This window comes from Ochlerotatus camptorhynchus, unplaced genomic scaffold, assembly GCF_037179485.1.
Source record: "Ochlerotatus camptorhynchus isolate MF236.1 unplaced genomic scaffold, CSIRO-AGI_Acam_v1.1 ptg000411l, whole genome shotgun sequence".
NCBI classification, from domain to species: domain Eukaryota; kingdom Metazoa; phylum Arthropoda; class Insecta; order Diptera; family Culicidae; genus Ochlerotatus; species Ochlerotatus camptorhynchus.
Window position 1 is genome coordinate 102881 of NW_027040897.1, and position 20034 is coordinate 122914.

At 37.2% G+C, this 20034-nt stretch overlaps 2 protein-coding genes across 2 annotated transcripts; one reads left to right on the plus strand and one right to left on the minus strand.

Moving 5' to 3' along the window:
• The first annotated feature begins 6963 nt into the window (after positions 1–6963).
• LOC135710973 (E3 ubiquitin-protein ligase RNF4-like) lies at positions 6964–8151 on the plus strand. The gene has a single exon (XM_065233707.1). The coding sequence runs from the start codon at positions 7278–7280 to the stop codon at positions 8103–8105; it is 828 nt and encodes a 275-aa protein (XP_065089779.1). The 5' UTR covers positions 6964–7277; the 3' UTR covers positions 8106–8151.
• Positions 8152–13317: 5166 nt separating this feature from the next.
• LOC135710974 (gamma-aminobutyric acid receptor-associated protein) lies at positions 13318–18591 on the minus strand. The gene is made up of 3 exons (XM_065233708.1): positions 18397–18591; positions 13500–13697; positions 13318–13430 (listed from the first exon to the last, which is right to left on the minus strand). Exons 1-3 carry the CDS (start codon positions 18484–18486, stop codon positions 13362–13364), a joined length of 357 nt encoding a protein of 118 aa, XP_065089780.1. The 5' UTR covers positions 18487–18591; the 3' UTR covers positions 13318–13361.
• Between the last annotated feature and the right edge of the window lie 1443 nt (positions 18592–20034).

Here is a 20034-nt window from a genome sequence, read left to right on the forward strand (position 1 = left end):
TTTGACTTTTCCAGGTGAACTTTTATAAGATATATTCATTTCATTTCACGGATCCATCAATGCTGCATCGTAAATATGATGGTAAACAGAAGTAAATTGCTCAATTACTCAAAATAAAGATGATTTGTCATCTTGTTATCACTTTGAAGACCATCTAGCACCATTTTATAGTATGGTGCGTGTTGAGTAAATCAAATTCCGGTGCGTTTTCCGTCGAAAATTGTGAGTATCAATATGTCTGCCTAAAAAAGGCCATAATGAACATTTATTGAATATTGGCGTCCTATACAACCAATTCTCTATTACCACCAGCATGATACAACCTTTCCTAAGTAAATTCACTTAATTTCCACTTTCATCTTAGTAAAAATCGCACATATTTACCATTTTCTGAAGAATGCAGTTGCGCAGGAGGTAACCTCTCCCTGTGGGTGCAAACTTGTTATGCATAATTTGCCATGAAAACATCTCCGATCCATACCGAAATAATAACAAATAGTTTTCAAACACGTTTTCTTACACGATTCAAGCAAAAGTTTCCACGGGAAATTATTAGTTTTTCTTTATGGACCGATTTGCCCCAAAAAGCGTCTGTTTTACTTGGAAAATTTGGAAACTATCCTCCTTCTAGTAGTTCTCACTTCGAAATGTAGGTGGCGAAAACTTGGAAAAGTTTCACTGCAAGACGCCAATACAAAGTGGACATAACATGGATTTATACTTGCGTCCGTATAATCAACTTTTATACTAAGTATGTATTTTCTCCCTTTATACCGAGCTATATGCGTCGGTCGGGAGAGTTGCGTACACACAAAAAACAAAAATTGTTGATATAAAAATAATGCAATTTCAAAATGAAAGTTTCCCAAATTTCGTTGTTTTAACTGTGAAAATTTTCAAAATGAAAATTATATCTTTGGTTTGAAAGTTTTTCTTTCACTTTGGACTTGTGATTTTAAAAGTGCATTATGTTTTTATAAAAGTTGTTCAACTGTCAAAAACAGAGCTGCCAGGTGGTTTTATAAAAAATCTGTATCCACTCTATTAAAAAATCTGTATTTTCTGTATTGACGATTTTTTTCTTAATTAATCATGTTTTGTTGTTTTACAAATACAGTGCATACAAAATAACCATAAAAAGTGCTTAACCACCTATTCGGGCTATCGTACTAACCATACGGGATATAATTGCGCCATTTGTGATATCGTCCGTACTTATTTATAAGAGTGATATGAAGCAAGGGGGAAGGTGGCTGTCAAATACGAACAATCGTCGCCTACCTCGCATAACTGGTTCCAAAGGTAAACAAGCCATAAGAAACCTACAGCGTTTGTTTACGTTTGGAACCAGTTTCATACAAGATGATCAGTAGGCTGATTTGACAGCACGTCCCCCCCCCAGATATGAAGCCGTTTGAAAATGTATGTATCTTCGGTATCTTCCTGATAAGCAGTTTTAAATGCAAAAAAGTGCACGAGTTCATTACTATTTGATATTTTTAATATAGATGAATACAATTAATTACATCATTTGTGTGGTAGTTACACCGAAAAGTCAAGAGATGTCGCCCCGCCAGTGCTGGTAAAATCATTTTTGCAGTATGGAGAATATCAGAAAATCCGCAATTTCTTACGAAATACATTTTCAATGCAAATAAAATGTTTACGAGTACTTGTATTTGTACCATTTTAATGTGCTCGGGCCTAGGGGAAGTACAACTTAATCCGAAGTAATATTTGGTGTAAAAATTGCTCAAATTGGTAGTTATTATAATTTTTAGTATAAATATTAATGATATTAACTGTCAAGCGGGAAGCTTCAAAGTAAAAAAAATAACAGTGTAGCTTTAACGCATACACTCAATGACGTTTCACCGATGTTGTTTATGTTTACTAAAGCTTTCTGTTTGTCATCATTTTTGCCTAGATTTTCGTTTTCGATAGCTCTGATCGATTTTGACTTCGGCTTTTCATGATAAAAACGGTACTGGACGTTCCCCCAGCAGCAAATCTCTTCAAGTTGCAGGCTCATGGCGAACCGAGCGATACGACCACGGAACCATCACTCTGGGACTCCGTTAGCAGGAGCGGCGTAGTTAGTCGATTCCCGTTCCATCGGAGGACAGCACATTTGTTCGCAGACGATGAAGATTTCTTGGAAAATAATGACTATTTCTTTTAGATTTTGTGCATTGAGAACAGCTACCAAATAATGCCGATTTTGTGAGAACAAGGAGCGGATTATGGTGGCGGTGACCAGCAAGATCTTCAAGGAATGACTTGCCTCTCGTGTAATACCCATTTTAGATTAAACGAATGTCAAATGTACGCTTAAAACCAAAAATTGTCAAAAAATCAACTGTCAGACTAAGTATAAGATTCGAAAATATCACATATATTAAAATATTCAATATTTCCACTATCGGTATTGATGCTGATACTTGGAGCTGTCGTTCCCCTAGGCTCGGGCACTTTTCTTGTATTTAACATACATGCTTATATTGGAAATATTCAATTAATACTGTGAATCCCCATACAATCTCAAATCGTTTACTACCAGCTCCATATGCATCTGAAAGCGGTTGGTCCTCTGGTTGTGAATGCTGTCAAAAACACCATAACATTCATTTTATAAAAATCTGTATAAATCTGTATTGTAATTTAAATATCTGTGATAAATCTGTATTCTGTATCGGGTCTGTATTAAGATTAAAAAATCTGTATAATACAGATAAATCCGTATAAATGGCAGCGCTGGTCAAAAATACCTGTTCATACACAGAGAAAAAAAATTACCCTAAATTTAAGTTCTTTTTACTTAATTTTGAGTAATTTTGAGTTTCACATCCCACTCTCACTTTTTGTTGTTGTCAAAAACGAAACGAGAGATTCGACTTTCTCACACACAAGCAACACATATTGTATCAATAAAAATTATGCGTTTTCATATTAAAAGTTTCCAATATTTAGTAGTTTTAACTACGAGAAAATTCAAATAGAAATAGATTTTGTTGGTTTGAAAGTGTTTTTTTCACATCCGAGTTGTAATTTTAAAAGTGAAATTTTCAAAAGAAAAGTTGTACAACTGTCAAAAATGCTTTTTCATATTCATTGACAAGTGAATCCAAAAGGCGCGAAAACAAACACTGAATGTGAAGTTTCAAATTATGCATTTCGATAGTGGTTTTTCATAAAGGCCTAGGTTGCTAAAGTAAATTTTGTAAATGGCTTCTTGCATAAATTAAAATCTATCTATGAAAGCCACCTAATTTATCGGATAGAGCCTGGAATAGAGGGCCTCTTCCTTTACACGATAATGCTGGTGATTAACTTGGGAGAGTTTCCATTCTCATGAAATTTGTGAAAAAGGTCATTGTTTACGTTTACGGCCTCTTATCAAAGATCACTGTTAACTTACCACCGATACGACACTGTGCAGTGGCCGAGGTAGTGGCATCCGGAAGTCAACACCCATCTTTGAACGGCCAGCAAAGGGGACCTGACGCCACCGATTCAATTTTTATTTTTCAGAAGATTCGGTAAATTGAGTAATTGTAGTGTTTTAATTTAATTTATTTTTTCCTGTTTAGCAGCAGCAGCTCCAGAAACAGCCAATACAGCAGAGTCAGCAATTGCTTTCCACAAGATTTCGTGAGGCATTTTTGGCAGCACTTAGCATTGCAGGAGTGGAGGGAGGATGTTTGTCGATATGGCAATAACGGGGTCTGAGCATCACTTCCAGTGGATGGAGTCAGTCTACGCCAGTGATAGGGATTACGAAATGCGCTGCCACGTGAACCAACAGCAGGAGGAATCCTAGATCAATTCATCCATCTTCTTGGTGGCTCAGTATCTTCCGGCTGTACTGCAAGATCCCAGCCGTACTAATCAGATTCATTTTTTCACCAAATAACATTAATGGCTGCTACGGATTGAACTTTTTTTTTTCCTTGATTTGTTTTCCGTCGATCTTGTTTTCCAGGCTTAGCACCAATGCTACCGACGCCAGGGAGGCAATAACCCACACCTGGACCCTACCCATCAACCCATCAACTCATGAACCGGGGACCAACGGCTTTACTTCCCGTGATCAGAGATGTTATGCCTCAGAACATTCCGGTGACCAGTCCAACAGTTCATCCGACAGTGTGAATGCAACATCGGTTTGATACTCCACGCGCGCGCGAATTGTAGAGAGTTTTTATCTTCTCGCACGCGAATTTCGGAACTATTTCAAAATTTTATACTAGTTACCGTACCGTAACCTGTTGATCTAATCGAATGTGATTAAATCCTGTGTTTATCTAAACCGCAGTTGACATATTCCATAATTTTGTTGGTTAAAAAACTTGGTTTCTCTGGGGCACTAACAATGGCCATGGCCATTCGACACTATCATTACTGTTGATAGTTATTGTAGCACAAACGAAGTGACAGACGGAACAGCTCGAAAACTTTGGTGACTAAAGGCCGGCGCACAATAGATACGTTTTCGGGTTTTTTGACAGTTAGCCCATAGAGATTGCTGACGTTTATCGTACGTAGTGTGCGTCACGTATACGTATACGGAAAATGTTTTCATCGGGAAAAAAAACTTCATAGCGGAAAATTTTCCCGATGAAAACAAATCACTCACACAGTCATACTTTAGCAATCTCTATGCATTATCTGTCAAAAAACCCGAAAACGTATCTATTGTGCGCCGGTCTTAACCTGCTATTGCAATTTTTCAGTGTGCCACATGGCAACACCACTACTACTGGATTGTACCACATGGCAACACTACTACTAGATTGAACTAGCATTTTCACCAAATGTACACTCAAAAAATATTGAAATCTAAATAGTATAAAAGCTACGCTAAATCGCAACTCTCCGTACCGACGCAAAGGTCGGTATAAAGGGAGAGAATGCAAACTTAGTATAAAAATGGTTTATGCGTTCCGTAGTATAAAATTGAAATATACTTACAATGCATAGATACGGTTTATTCGAGAGAATGTATTTTTCGCTTCTTAATTTTATATATGGTAAATATTATTGTTTTCAAATCAAAATTAAAATTGTCTCAGGGAGGTTTTTTAATTATTTTATTTTTATGAATATTATTAAAAAATACATACCTTTTCGATGTTCATTAGAATGAACTCGTGCTTACGCAGTCTAGCTGCCCAGCTGATCACATGTGCTGTATAAATCCGCCGGGATGAAGCTCTTCACCAGCACAAAGCTCCGAAGAGAATCCAGATGATCTTTTTGCTATCATTTTAGTAAACACTGATCGAATTCCACTCCGTTATTCGGACTTAGTATAATTTTGACGAAAATTTTAATCGAACCGATGTATAAATTTTGAAAATCCATAAAATGTATAAATTTTAATCTATATTCGTTTTATAATATTTTTGAGTGTACTAGAATGTTTTGGTTCTATCTCTTTCAGTCTACTCAAAACAGAAATGCATAAAAAAATGACAAAATGATACGCACTCTTTGCACACTGTCAAAAAATCATTGTACACAAAATCAACTTTGTTCAAGTCAAAACAAAAAAACTAACCCATCTGGTGGATGATGGCACAAGCTTCCAAGAAAATTCTATTACAGTGAACCACATTATTTAAATGGATTTCTTCGCCAGTTAGTCGTCTGTCACTTCGTTTGTGGTGCAAAGAGTGTATCATTTTGTCATTTTTTTATGCGTTTCAGTTTTGAGTAGAGGGAAACAGATAGAACCAAAACATTCTAATACATTTGGTGAAAATGCTAGTACAATCCAGTAGTAGTGTTGCCAAAAATGACAAAATGATACACTCTTTGCACACGTCAAAGATCATATTGCACACAAAATCAACTACGTTCAAATCAAAACAAAAATACTAGCCCATCTGGTGGCTGATGGCACAAGCTTCTAAGAAAATTCTATTACAGCGAACCACATTGGCAAATCAATGTTGGCACTCGTGGAGAATAGAAGAACTATGAAAGTGATGATGGTTTCAAAATTTTCCACGGGGAAGTATACGAGTGCAATCTTAAAATGCTTTTATTTTGAAAATGGAGCATTTTATTTAAATCTGGTTACTGCTACAGTGGTAGAAAAGCGGAAGTCTTTGTTTACACCTAAAAATCTGAAAAGAAATTATGTTTTCTGTATTATATCTCTATTGAGTAGTCCTGAAGTTTTCTACTAACGTAGCACTACCCGGAAAAAAATAACCATACAATTACCATAAAATAAAATACAGTTACAAGTAAATCTATTGCCAACAATCGATCTTATTGTGTGTATATAGTACACGAAGTTTTAGCATATTGTTATTACAATAGATGTACAATACGTCCCATATAGTAAGAGTTTTCAACAATAGAACAACAATACAATTAATGGTAAATGGTTCAAGTTTGTTCGGGAAAAAGTGATTTTTCGTATGGTTAAGATACATAACGACCCCCTTAATCTATTGTATATTCCCCAATTTACCATAGATTCTATTGTAGAAACAATACATTCTACTGTTATTTTATCGTTGTGGATAATACGATTTATTGTAAATACCATAAACTCTATTGTATGGTTACAATACATTTCATTGTACCTCTACGGTTCTTTTTTTTACGGGTAACCAGATTTAAATAAAATGCTCCATTCACAAAATAAAAGCATTTTAAGATTGCACTCGTATACTTCCCCGTGGAAAATTTTGAAACCATCATCACTTTCATAGTTCTTCTATTCTCCACGAGATCCAACTTTGATTTGCCAATTATTTTAATTGATTTCTTCGCGAGTTAGTCGTCTGTCACTTCGTTTGTGGTTACAACTTTATCACACAAACGTTCATGTAAAGTTCCATAATCATTTCAGTTAAAGTTTAGGAGGGATTATAAACAATTTATAATTATTATCGGTAAGGTCGTTTATGCGGCCGAACGGATTCATGTTGATGTTGTCCATTTGTCAACTTGTCTCTTCCAACATAGTTTACCCATTTTTGGGTAGGTTCAGTTTTGGCCGATCTGGGTGTATTCTACCCAAATTTGGGTAGTTTTGAAATAGCGTGTAGAGTGTGTATCGAGAAAAAAAAAATGTGAACTCAAACGTAAATAAACAAGCGACTAGATTAGAAAGAGAAGCTGGCTTGTGAAAATCCCAACTCACCGCGAACTTAAAATTTAAAATTGATTGAAAAGTGTTTTATCGAGTGCTCCGCATCATTGTTGTATTATCACCCAAGAGCACATACTAGACAATAATTATTATTATCAGTAAACAAATGGATTCATCTTCGGAAAATCTAGATGAATCCATGTTAGATGTGATTCAAAGAGCAGAAGCTTTCATAATGGCGCATTCCTTCCTAAATCGTGAAGCCAAGCGATCTTCCAGCAACATTTTCGACGTGAGCGGAAATGACGCATCTTTTCATTCGGCAGCAGATAAGTCTGCCATTGCAGACGATTCCGAATCAAACATGATAGCCTCAGGCCCTTCTACAAGTGGTACTAGTGACAGTGATGGCAATCAACAAACAAGCAATGCTTCCAGTGATCATGTTGAGGTGCTGAGCGATGATTCGAATGCTACACTTCCCTATGAGTTAAACGCTTTACGACCGGAGGCCGACGACAACGCCGATTGTGTTGTAGACAACGATGATTGTGTTGTGATAGAAGTGCCACACCCTGTAGTTGATCTTTGTTCCCCCATGCACGATGAAATACCACTCTCTCCAGCAACTCGACGGGCTCGGCGCAGGAGAGCAGATGCCGCTCTAGTAGTGGAATCCATCAATCTTGACGATACGGTAATCAATATTGCACCTCCAGCGCAACAGAATGCCATCCAGACGCCACCACCCACGAAACGAATGACTACCATAGCTCCGCGTTCAGATTCCATATCAACTGAAGCAGCTTCATCAATATCTGCTACATGCCCAATATGTTTGGAGTCCATATTCCACCAGCAGGCTGCATCTACCGTGTGTGGACATCTTTTCTGCAATGCTTGCATTACACAGGAAATTCAAATCCGCAAAAAATGTCCTATGTGCAAACGGGCGCTCAAGAGACAACATGTTCATCCGATTTATTTTAACTGAAGGCTTATTCGTGATTTATTTAAGTTAAACTATTCTGAGCGGTCTAATAAATGTTACATTTTCAATCCGTAAAATCATCTTTTTATTTATACTATTAAGTCACATTTTTTTTTTTTTTCTAGAGTTAATCAATAGTTAATTCAAGCTAAACATTGCGTTAGGTCCTAAGAACATTGACAGATTCTATTCGTCGACTTTCTCTCTGTATCTCCATTCACATGTAAAGACTTTCCCAGGTATTTTCATCACACAGCTAGATAAAAGAAGCTTTTATTTAGCGTCTAATATTACAAACACAACAAGAAACGGTTATGTGCTCAAGTTATTAACGAAAGAGAATCGATCAATGTTACTTAGCGCCTAATGCAATGTTCAGCTTGAATTGTAATTGGGCTGTTTTTCATTCGTCAACCTCCAGACTCAATGAAGTTCCAACGACGGCTCAATTTTGTTTCCTCTGTTCGAGATATAAATCCACTGCGGCCATCGATTGCCATCTATTGACGGCAATCGAATGTGCAGGAAGGCAGCTTCCACACCTGCCAAACACACATGGGCCGGGACCAACGGCTTGTTTTCCGTGCTGAGCACCAATGCTACCGACGCTAGGGAGACAGCTCCCGTACACCTGGACCCTACCTATCGACCCATCAACTCATGAACCGGGGACCAGCGGCTTGACTTCCCCCTTCCGAAGGAAGGCGTGATCAGAGATGTTATGCCTCAGAACATCCCGGCAGCGCCAACTGGGATTGAACCCAGGGCCTGCTGGGGTGAGAGGTAATCACGCTTAGCACTACACCACCGTCGCCGCTTGTATTATAATTTACATACAACCATATTCTCGGACCTCAGATAGCCTAGCTAGTTAACTGTTATTACTGCACACGGTTCAATAATTGTGAATTAAGATCCAATCCGTCCAACCTCAATCGAGGTTTCTGTTTACCGCCTACTCTAACATTAAACATAAACATTTTACATAGTTGAAGACGCTAATTTCAAATAACATACTGTAGTGGTAATTTTTATACGATAGATGGAGTAGATGAAAGCATAGAGTTGATAGTTCCGTTAGAGTACGGCAGTGTGAAGATTGTATATAGATATTAGAATAGCGAACTAGGATAACTTTTAAGGAAGGTACAAATCGGTTTTTTCATCTCTCTTTACCAAACTCCCCCTTTGGAGAGGGATGGTGAGGGGTGTCCCCCCCCCCGCCACCACTGGCAAAAAGAGATGAAAACCGACCCGTTCAAGTACCAACTGTGTGTTTGAAACAGTTCTACCGATTTTTACCGCACTTCAATTGTTATTTGAAGGAAGGCATCCAGTCGTAGGTTTGGAAATTGCAACTATTGTTTACCCCTACCACGATATGTGCTCCTGTCTCTGACTATGCTTTCATCTACTCCATCTATCGTATAAAAATTACCACTACAGTCTGTTATTTGAAATTGGCGTCTTCAACTATGTAAATCGTTGACTTCACGTAGAAGCAATACTAAAACATATAGTCAAAATAAACATTTTGTTCATCGCCAGTCCATGGTGGAAATTTTACTTATTTTTTTAATTTCTAACCATTTAACATGATAAGTTGTTGAGGCTTAAGATTTTGATTGCACACACTCAAAAAATTTATCACATATCTAATGGATGAAAACCATGTGAACTTCACATAGCTTTCATGTGATCACATAGCTAAAAATTCCACCACAAAATCACATGAATATTATGAGGCCGATGAAATTCATATGAAAAATCATATAAAATTAACGTGATAGCATAAATTTTATGTGAAATTCAGATGAATTTCATTAATTTTGTTCATGGATGAAAATCATTTGCGTTTCCAATGGTAGCTGCATGAAAACTATTTTCGGTGCAGTCGCGTTCCTTATGAAATTTTGGTGGTAATGACTATTTACTAGACCAACAATTGAAATAGGCGGAACAACCAAACGTAAACAATGGCTTTAAACGCAAATTTCTCGAGAATCAAAACACATAAATTTAGCAACTCGGTACCCGCATAAACGCGAACCATCACATGACCTTACCGATAATGGTTATAAATTGTTTATAATCCCTGCTAAACTTCAACTGAAATGGTTATGGAACTTTACATGAACGTTTGTGTGATAAAGTTTTAACCTTATGTGTTATGGTTTTTTGGAAGCGGACCTTACAAATAATGGGTTGTTAAGAACCATTACCATTCCAAATTCTTGTTTTCTCCATACATTTTTGGAAAGAGAACTATATTAGAACGTTTTTACTTATGGTTTGAGAACATTAATGGTTATGGTTATGGTAGTCAGTAAGGTCCATTAATGGTTTTGTATTATCACTCAACTTTACGTGAAATATATCGTGAATTGGTAATCAGTAATTTACAGGCAACCAATTCGCGATATATTCCACATAAAGTTGATCGATGTTACAAAACCATTCATGGACCTTACTGGTTACCATAACCATTACCATTAATGTTCTCAAACCATAAGTTAAAAGGTTTTAGTATAGTTTTCTTTCCGAAAATGTATGGAGAAAACAAGAATTTTGAATGGTAATGGTTCTTAACAACCCATTATTTGTAAGGTCCACTTCCAAAAAACTATAATACTTAAGGTTAAAACTTTATCACACAAACATTCATGTAAAGTTCCATAACCATTTCAGTTGAAGTTTAGCAGGGATTATAATCAATTTATAACCATTATCGGTAAGGTCAATTTATGGTTCGCGCTTATGCGGGTAGCAACGCATCAGACGGTTGCTATTTTGAATAAACGTCAAAATTTTGTTTTGCTGGTGTGGAAAACGGTAACTTAAATAATGATTGTGATAGCAACGACCGGTGTGGAGAGGAGTGATTAAGCCAAAATGGAAACGCTGTGCGTAAGTAAAATAGTGCCGCAAATGGCAACGACTGGTACGGTTGCTCTTATGTCGTTTTCGCTTTTGCGGTGTAGCCACCGACAAACCGACATGAAACATAAACTTAACTCTTGATCGAGAATCCATAACGGCGGATTCAAATGTGCAGCGATCCCATCTGTCAAAACCATAGAAATTTGTTATCTAGATAAAAATAATATGCCTAGAATATATTAGACACGGTTCAACTGATACAATTTGTATGCGCGTTCGTGGCTAGGATACACATTTTTCGCGAACACGGAGGCAGATGTCAGTTTTGTTCTTTGATCAGAAATTTGATGGTACTTGTATGGTTATTCATGTCGGTTTGTCGGTGGTGTAGCTACACCGGTGCTACACTGTAGTACACCGAAATATTTTAGGGTGTAGATATAGGATGCACCTTTGTTTACGAACGAATAATGATGTTGAGCTGTCAAAGACTCGCGCTTATTCCTGCTTACACTACACTAGCGCTACACCGCAAAAACGAAAACGACATTAGAATTTATCGCCGACTTCGGTAATTTTTACCGTAATCTGAACAGCTGACCTGTTCGGTAAAATTTATGCAATTTAATTCAATTGCTTTTCAGCTACTTTGAAACTAAATCTCCACTAAAATGACAAGATTTGATCTTTTAAACAAGGTTTATATGTTTTGAAATTTTGAAATTATTTTCAAATTCAATAGCTTTTATGAAGGTCAAAGTTTTACCGAACGTTCAGGTTCAGTAATACGATGCCTCGCCAATTTTCGCACACAATCAGTTACCCCTTCTTTGGGAACTTCACTAAGGTGGAGGCGAACCAGCCCAAGGCTGAAAGCCACCCTAATAAAGCTAAATAATAATAATAACTTCACTAAGATGCCCTGCATTCTGACGGCCTGAAAAGTAGCGTTGTCCCTGCTATTACGGAATAATTGATGCAACATTTGTTCAAATGGTATTGGGTCAGCTTTGAGCATTTTCTATTTCCTATAGTAATGGAGCCTGCGAGTTGACACTCTTGACACGAGGGATGTGCCGCACCATTGGCGGATCATGCCGAGATGTGGGAATACAAAGAGAAAGTCGACGAAGAGAATCTGTAACTGTTACTTAGGACCTAATGCAAGGTTCAGCTTGAATTATCGAAGACCTACACACTAAATAAACTTAAGAATTTCATAAGGATCGACTTATGAACGACACATATGAATTTCGTAAGCGTGAGCGTTATGAATGATTTTCATCTAATATGAGGTAGCTCTTATGCCATTTTCATCACACCAACCGTTGAAAGACGAGTGGTCGGCATACGGGCATCAACGTATATGATTCAGTTCCAGTCTGCTGCGTTTTATTATTAATGAAATTCATACTGGTTTCTTGTGACTAAAATTCAGCAGTGGTTTTTATGGAATTCTTATGTTCTTTTGCCTCAGTGTATGATACCTCGAACTATCCCCCTATTCTGCGAGTCACGTGACTCGCAGAATAAGGGGGATTATCACCTCGTGTGAGGTGACTCTCCATTTGATTTGCACGGATTCACCTCACACGAGGTGACAAAGTCACGTGACTGGCAGAACAAGGGGGTTCAATTAGTCTTTTTCGTCATTAATAGGCATTCGGACATATGCAATAAAAACGCTGTACATCCCTACTTAGTTTTATCATTTATTCCATATCTGTATAAATTAAATGGATAAAATACAGATTGTGGTTGATAATAAAGCTAAAACTAAAAACCTAAGATTAAAGATGTGTTTTTGGTATGTGCTTTCACACATTTTGCTGCATTTATGTGTTTTTATAATATTTTAATATTTATTAGTTTTTTTTTTTCATTGTTTATATGTTTTCTTCCAATAAGCATCTGCATAAAATGGTGTTTATTTTTGCACAGTAATTTAAGACATGGCGATAGTATCGAGAGGCGCCTGTAGTGATTATATAGATACCCGGTGTATGATGAGTTAGAATTTACAGAAACTTATTTTTGAACATGAAAAGCAGAAAAGTTACGCAACTTTTCCTTTTATGTTCTGAAAATTAGCTGTCCCTTGCTATCCGGCCATTGTTCAGATGATATTTTCCAAAGAACATAATAATTAATCGCCAATATAGAAATCATCCGCTTCAAGATGATATCTCTGTTCTTAGCCAACTCAAAACAACCGGGTCAGTTGAACGGGTTTGAAATGCATCGTACCACGAAGATATATTAGCGGACGTTGGAAAGTATCAGCCCAAAACAGGAAACGTATGACAAAATGAACGAAAAAACATCATATACCAAATACAGTTTATAGCAGTCCTTTTCTAAACATATCACTCCTGTTATTTACTTGCTTCCATATACATTTTCATCAGAGTAAGCAATATACAGGAAGTAATCCTCCTCGTGGTGTTCCTGTCGAGGAGAAAAATAAAACAAGTTACAATCATGAATCATTAAAAACAGTTGACAAATATCGCTTACCTGGTACAAAGACCCCATGGTTGCTGATGTTGGTGGAATTACGTTGTTTACAAAGAAGAATAAGGCGTCTTCAGGCCTAAGATGAATTCTCTTACGAATTAGAAAATAGAACTGCCCAACAGTCAGGTCAGACGGGACTAGATATTTCTTCTTATCCAAATCTCCGATGCGAGCTTTAGGGGCTTTTTCAACAATCACCTGTGTTTAACAATCATACAAAAATTATGAATATTTGTTTGGAAGCAATAAAACACAGATTAAATTTTATCTTATTTCGCACAGAAAGAAAAACATCTTAATACAATCCTATAAACACATTCACTACCTGTCATGAGAAAAAGATCGCTTGGAAATGCATTGCTACACTCTCTTGTTGAATATTGCATCACATTGAAATAAGTTTAGCATCACCCAAATGTTTTGTCATTTCATGTCAATGTCACTGTGCGAGCACTTTTGGAGTTCTTTTAAAGTTTTTGGAATTACAGACTAGTTTATTATGACTAAAACCGAAGACTACAAATCACGAAGACTGGCAACGGTTCCCTTCTCCCATACACATGTCAAACGTCACTGATAACAGCGCCTCTGTCAATCAAAGGTGGAACTTTGAAGCACAAGTGTTAGTGAGACACCGAAACGAATAATCATAACACGGTACTCGTTGTTGTTTTTGATCTGCTCTACCAAATTTCAAGGCAATTTGTATCCAGCAAGCCGGTGGTTTCCAACTCCAAACCGAAAACTTGTCATAGTGGATCAAGTAGAGAATTGAAACTAGGATCGATACCTAGTGAAAATAACTCTAACGTGAATCGAATTATTGTTTATTTTGCCTGTTGGAAGCAATCAATTACAAGGCATTGACAGCTTCCACCACCATTGAGTGAACTACCATTCGGAAGCTGCTGAATTCAAGGATTCAAAAATAAGAAAGATCCGGTACCTACATCACGATCCAACGGAAGGCGTAGCAGGATCTAATGTTGGAGAAAATGAAAATGAAAGGTTGAAGGACTACAATCCCTATTGATTGTATTAATAAAGAATATATTTCCATTTTAGATGTTGTCTGAACATAAAACCCTCGAATAGTGATCTTCTGTATGCTCAAATGGTCAGCGAGTACTGTGCCAAGTTGCCGAGCGTAACAACTTAACTTCCCCCACTGCGGCCAGGTGCCAAAGCCATGCGGAACGTTCATGCATTTTACTAATGCACCATACGAATGCCCATAAATGCATCACTAAAGAGCTAAGGAAAAGTGGAAGATAATTCTGAAAAAAAAACAAAATAATGATCGAGGAATGTCCCACCATCATTTTTTTAATTTTAAAAACAAATTTAGTTACGCATCTGTTTAATTTCAGCTGGAATTTTACTCGTTGTCAAAGAAAGAAACTTTTCACTTTTTACGACAATCATAACAAAACACAGCTATTTATTTCTACCTATGTGTGTGAATGCACTCGTGAATTAACACACACCATCATTCACAGGTTCCACTTTTGCTCAGAAGAGGCGTTGCCGTTACTGTCTCCTGATTTTTGGCAGAGTTGCCAGTCTTCTTGATTTGTAGTCTTTGTTTGTAGCCAATTGGTTACCTTCGGTGCGCTTATTTCTTGTGATGCAAGCAATAAGTTCCCCGAAGACACCAAAACGATTTGAAAGAAGGTGCACTTTTATCACACTTTTTGCATTTTTGGGGCGGTCCAGGTTCTGATGCAATCAGCAATATCAAAATGTATTTTTTTAGTTTACTCGATCTTTATGGGAAATAATATTGCGGTGTTTCCCTAGACGCGGTAGTTAATTTCACCAACCAAAGTCCGCGTTGAATTTCGTGCAATGACGCGTTTGAGAAAAATCAAAATGCCGTGCGGTGCATCACATTGACTAAATCCTACTATACTTTGGACTTTGAAAAAACATTTAAAACGGTTCTTATTTTGTAATACAAATGTCGCTAAAAATACCAAAACTACGTTGTACCATCCATAAGAGTCCATAGAGAAAAACAAATTGAACAGGGTTTTTCTCAGCTTGCTGTTTTCACGAATGGGACAACTAAGCTGAAAAGGGCAGTGCACCTTGGTAAACAACGGTTAAACCACAAACGAAGTGACAGACGGAGCGGCTCGAAAACTTTGGTGACTAATCTGCTATTTCAATTTTTCAGTGTACCACGTGGCAACACCACTACTACTGGATTGTACCACATGGCAACACTACTACCACAAACGAAGTGACAGACGACTAACTGGCGAAGAAATCCATTTAAATAATGTGGTTCACTGTAATAGAATTTTCTTGGAAGCTTGTGCCATCATCCACCAGATGGGTTAGTTTTTTTGTTTTGATTTGAACAAAGTTGATTTTGTGTACAATGATTCTTTGACAGTGTGCAAAGAGTGCGTATCATTTTGTCATTGTATTATGCATTTCAGTTTTGAGTAGAGTGAAAGAGACAGAACCAAAACATTCTAGTACATTTGGTGAAAATGCTAGTTCAATCCAGTAGTAGTGTTGCCATGTGGTACACTGAAAAATTGCAATAGAAGGTTAGTCACCAAAGTTTTCGAGCCGCTCCGTCTGTCACTTCGTTTGTGGTGCAAAGAGTGCGTATCATTTTGTCATTTTTTTATGCATTTCAGTTTTAAGTAGAGTGAAAGAGATAGAACCAAAACATTCTAGTACATTTGGTGAAAATGCTAGTTGAATCTAGTAGTAGCACAAACGAAGTGACAGACGGAACGGCTCGAAAACTTTGGTGACTAACCTGCTATTGCAATTTTTCAGTGTACCACATGGCAACACCACTACTACTGGATTGTACCACATGGCAACACTACTATTGGATTGAACTAGCATTTTCACCAAATGTACTAGAATATTTTGGTTCTATCTCTTTCACTCTACTCAAAACTGAAATGCATAAAAAAAATGACAAAATGATACGCACTCTTTGCACACTGTCAAAGAATCATTGTACACAAAATCAACTTTGTTCAAATCAAAACAAAAAAACTAACCCATCTGGTGGATGATGGCACAAGCTTCCAAGAAAATTCTATTACAGTGAACCACATTATTTTAATGGATTTCTTCGCCAGTTAGTCGTCTGTCACTTCGTTTGTGGTGGTAGTGTGTAAACGTCAAACGCAAGGGAATTGACTATGCGCGCCACAGGTGGCGGTACTACCAACTACGATACTTTTAAATTGTCCGTTAAATGCTTGTTCGATGAACAACTTTTGAGTGTTATGTCTGTTTGTCTGTGTTATAAGCTTAGAAAATTCCAGAAACTTGTAAATTTACGGAATGATCTCGGAGTACATCTGGATGTGTTTCGGATGTTATTGTAGTTTTAGATGATTCAAATTCTTTGAGTCCCGGCAGATTTGGAAGCAATGGGGATCCAAGGGTTTTGATGTAAGAATGTCTAGAAATTTAAACACTATAAAGAGCTCCGCGAATATTTTGAAGTTCCGATGACTCCGGGGTTTTCCAAAGTTTCGGGAATTTCCGGAAGTTTTTAAGATTCTTGATCGTACATCGATGACATCGTATAGAAAGTCGAGTTTTTCAAGCGATTTGTATACCCTTTTCAGTAAAAAATCCTGCAGCGAAGATCCCTTGAAACAAATTTCTATATATTTTTTTTTAGAAATATCTATAAGTCGATAATTCTTTTAATATCAAGCAGTGGAGTATTGACTGCAGACTGCTTCCTGAAACCTGTAGCATAATGAATAATTCTTGCAATGGGAACAACAAGTTACAAGTCCCTTTAGTTTCGTTATGCTACCCACCCAGGTTGATAACCGAAATTGTGTTTATTATTAGGAAGCGATTTAAAAATAGCCATATTTTTCGAATTTTTCATTACCTTACCTCCCAATGTGATGCCCACTTCAATACCGGATTAAATAGAATTGCTTGTAAATGTAATTTAAGAAGTGTTGATGGAACCTTCATTATTGGTGCATAATTAATCGGTACTTCGTGTTACCATTGTCACACCTGCTGAGCAACAGGATAAGCGCATTTGTAAGTCGCATCGCTAACATTGGATTGCCTACACTGCGAAAACACAAAGCACCTTAACCTTGAGTTGTTCTAGTAAAGACTTATCTGCTCGGGTTTGATCGGATATTTACGAAACGAGAGGTACCGACGATTCACTAACAAAAACAAATATGAAACACATATACCACCACATATTAAATAGGTGGTCACATTCAACACTGTTTTCACCTCACCAGCTGAGCTGATATTCTTTTGTGTCTTATAATCAACAAATCGAGCCCCAGAAAAGATTTTTTTTTTTTTGTAATGCCAGAAATTGTTTTCTCTTTTACAATGCTTGGCAGATATCCAAATAAAAACTAAGGTACAATGGCGGCTGGATTTCCACTACTCATACATTGATTTTTTTACCTCGAATAGTTCAGTACTTCCAATTTCTACTACGTAGGAAAAAAAATTCAATAACGTAGGATAGCTAGCTTGTTTTTCATAAACATCGGATGTTTCGAAATGGTTACAAACAAAGAAGCGAACAGACTTATTTTTTAATGACGTAATAACCTTGACCAAAGTTGCTAAATTTAGTATTTCCTGGTAGGAAATATGTTTATGCAGAATATTGAAAACTGTACTGCGATCCGAAAAATGGCAATTTACAAACACAAACAGAAAGCAGTACATTATGAGTACATCCAAACAGATGCAACCTATTTCCAATGGTTTGTTTGCCTTGAAAAATAGTGTCCGACATCTTGATTTCTCCAATAGTCATGAATCATTCTGTTTTTCAACTGAGTTGCGAAAAAATCCACATGAGGTAGAGAATATGCACCTTTTCCAAAGTGATTCACATTCGCTGGGTACTTACTGGTACTCGATCAGGATATTTGCGACGGATCTTATCTCCCTCGGCCTTTCGTTTCTCGAATGGATGTTCCTCCTTGTATTGAAATTTCATTTTTGCACTACTTTATTTTGCCTGCGCTTTTGAAATGTGACTCGGACTTTTCTCTAAACAGATGTGTTCTCTTCAATGTTTTTAATGAAACTGCGCTAACAATCGCCTACTACGTCTTTTGTTTTGTTTGTGTCAAGCGCAAGCCAGTAAAGTAAATAGTTTACAGGTAAAAAGCTCTCGCAAAGCTTTTTAGTACAGCTTTCGAACATTAGTTTGTACACTAAAAATATATTTACTAGATAAATATTTCAAAAGGCCCTATTTGCATTGAACGATTTTCTTCATCAAATTTCTCTTCCATTAATAACTCAACTTCAAAAGCATTCCCTGCTGTGTTGAACGTTCTAAGACCATTTGAAATGTTCATCGAGATTTCACAAAACAGGGGCGAAAACCTGGGGGGGGACGTGCTGTCAAATCAGCCTACTGATCATCTTGTATGAAACTGGTTCCAAACGTAAACAAACGCTGTAGGTTTCTTATGGCTCGTTTACGTTTGGAACCAGTTATGCGAGGTAGGCGACGATTGTTCGTATTTGACAGCCACCTCCCCCCCCCCTTGGCGAAAACATCTAAATCTCAAGTTTAGATTAAAGCCCTCTAGTTAAAGTATGGACGACTGTCACCACAAAACTGAAAAAAGCTGTTCCAATCGAGCAAAGCGGTGCATTTTGACGGTTCGATTGGAACAACTTTTGACAGACGTCCATACTTTTACTGTAGGGCTTTAGTTTAAATGCGTAACAAATCTCCAAATCTAGTTACTAGCGAATCAATCTTCAAAAAATCTTCTTTCATTGGCGTTGACGGCGACTCTGTAGCTCTTTACTCCTATGAGAAAATCCATAAGCAAACGTCAGACTGTGCGTGAAACATGGCGGACTTCGTACTATCCTTTCACTCCATCGAAAATTCCCATAAGAAACTGTCTACATTTGCTGGAAGAGCAAATTTTTCGACAGTGCCGTCAACGCCAATTTCTCACATCTACTTGCATCGGGCACAGCGTTGCCAGATATACCGATTTATCGGTATTTATACCGATTTCCGAACTAGATACCGATATACAGATAAGGTTCCTCAGAATACCGATTTTTGAGGTTTTATACCGATTTATACCGATTTGTTTTTTTAAATAATCAAAATGATTATTGCATGCCCGCGCACGAATTTCGGAGAAAATTACTGTTAGAGACTTGTAGCTTTTCGAATATATCAAATTTTTTGAGCCTTTTAAATTCTAAAAAAAAATCATCTTCAAAAATGTCATGGATACTCTTTCGATGAATGTTTTAATTTCTTCATCGTTTTTGGCTTTCTATTAATCGATAAACAGTCGAGAGCTCTTTCTGGTAAAACCGGGGGAATCGGGAAATACTTTCTAAACATAATTTAATTTCCTGAATGTTCTGCCAACTTTCCCCTGGAATTTTCTTCCACCTTACATCGTTAATTATTTTTCGATTCCTCTCGGAAACTTATTTTGACTTCCCTTGGAAGCCTCTTCAACCTTCGTACGAATGATTCTTGCATCTTCTCCCGCCAGTT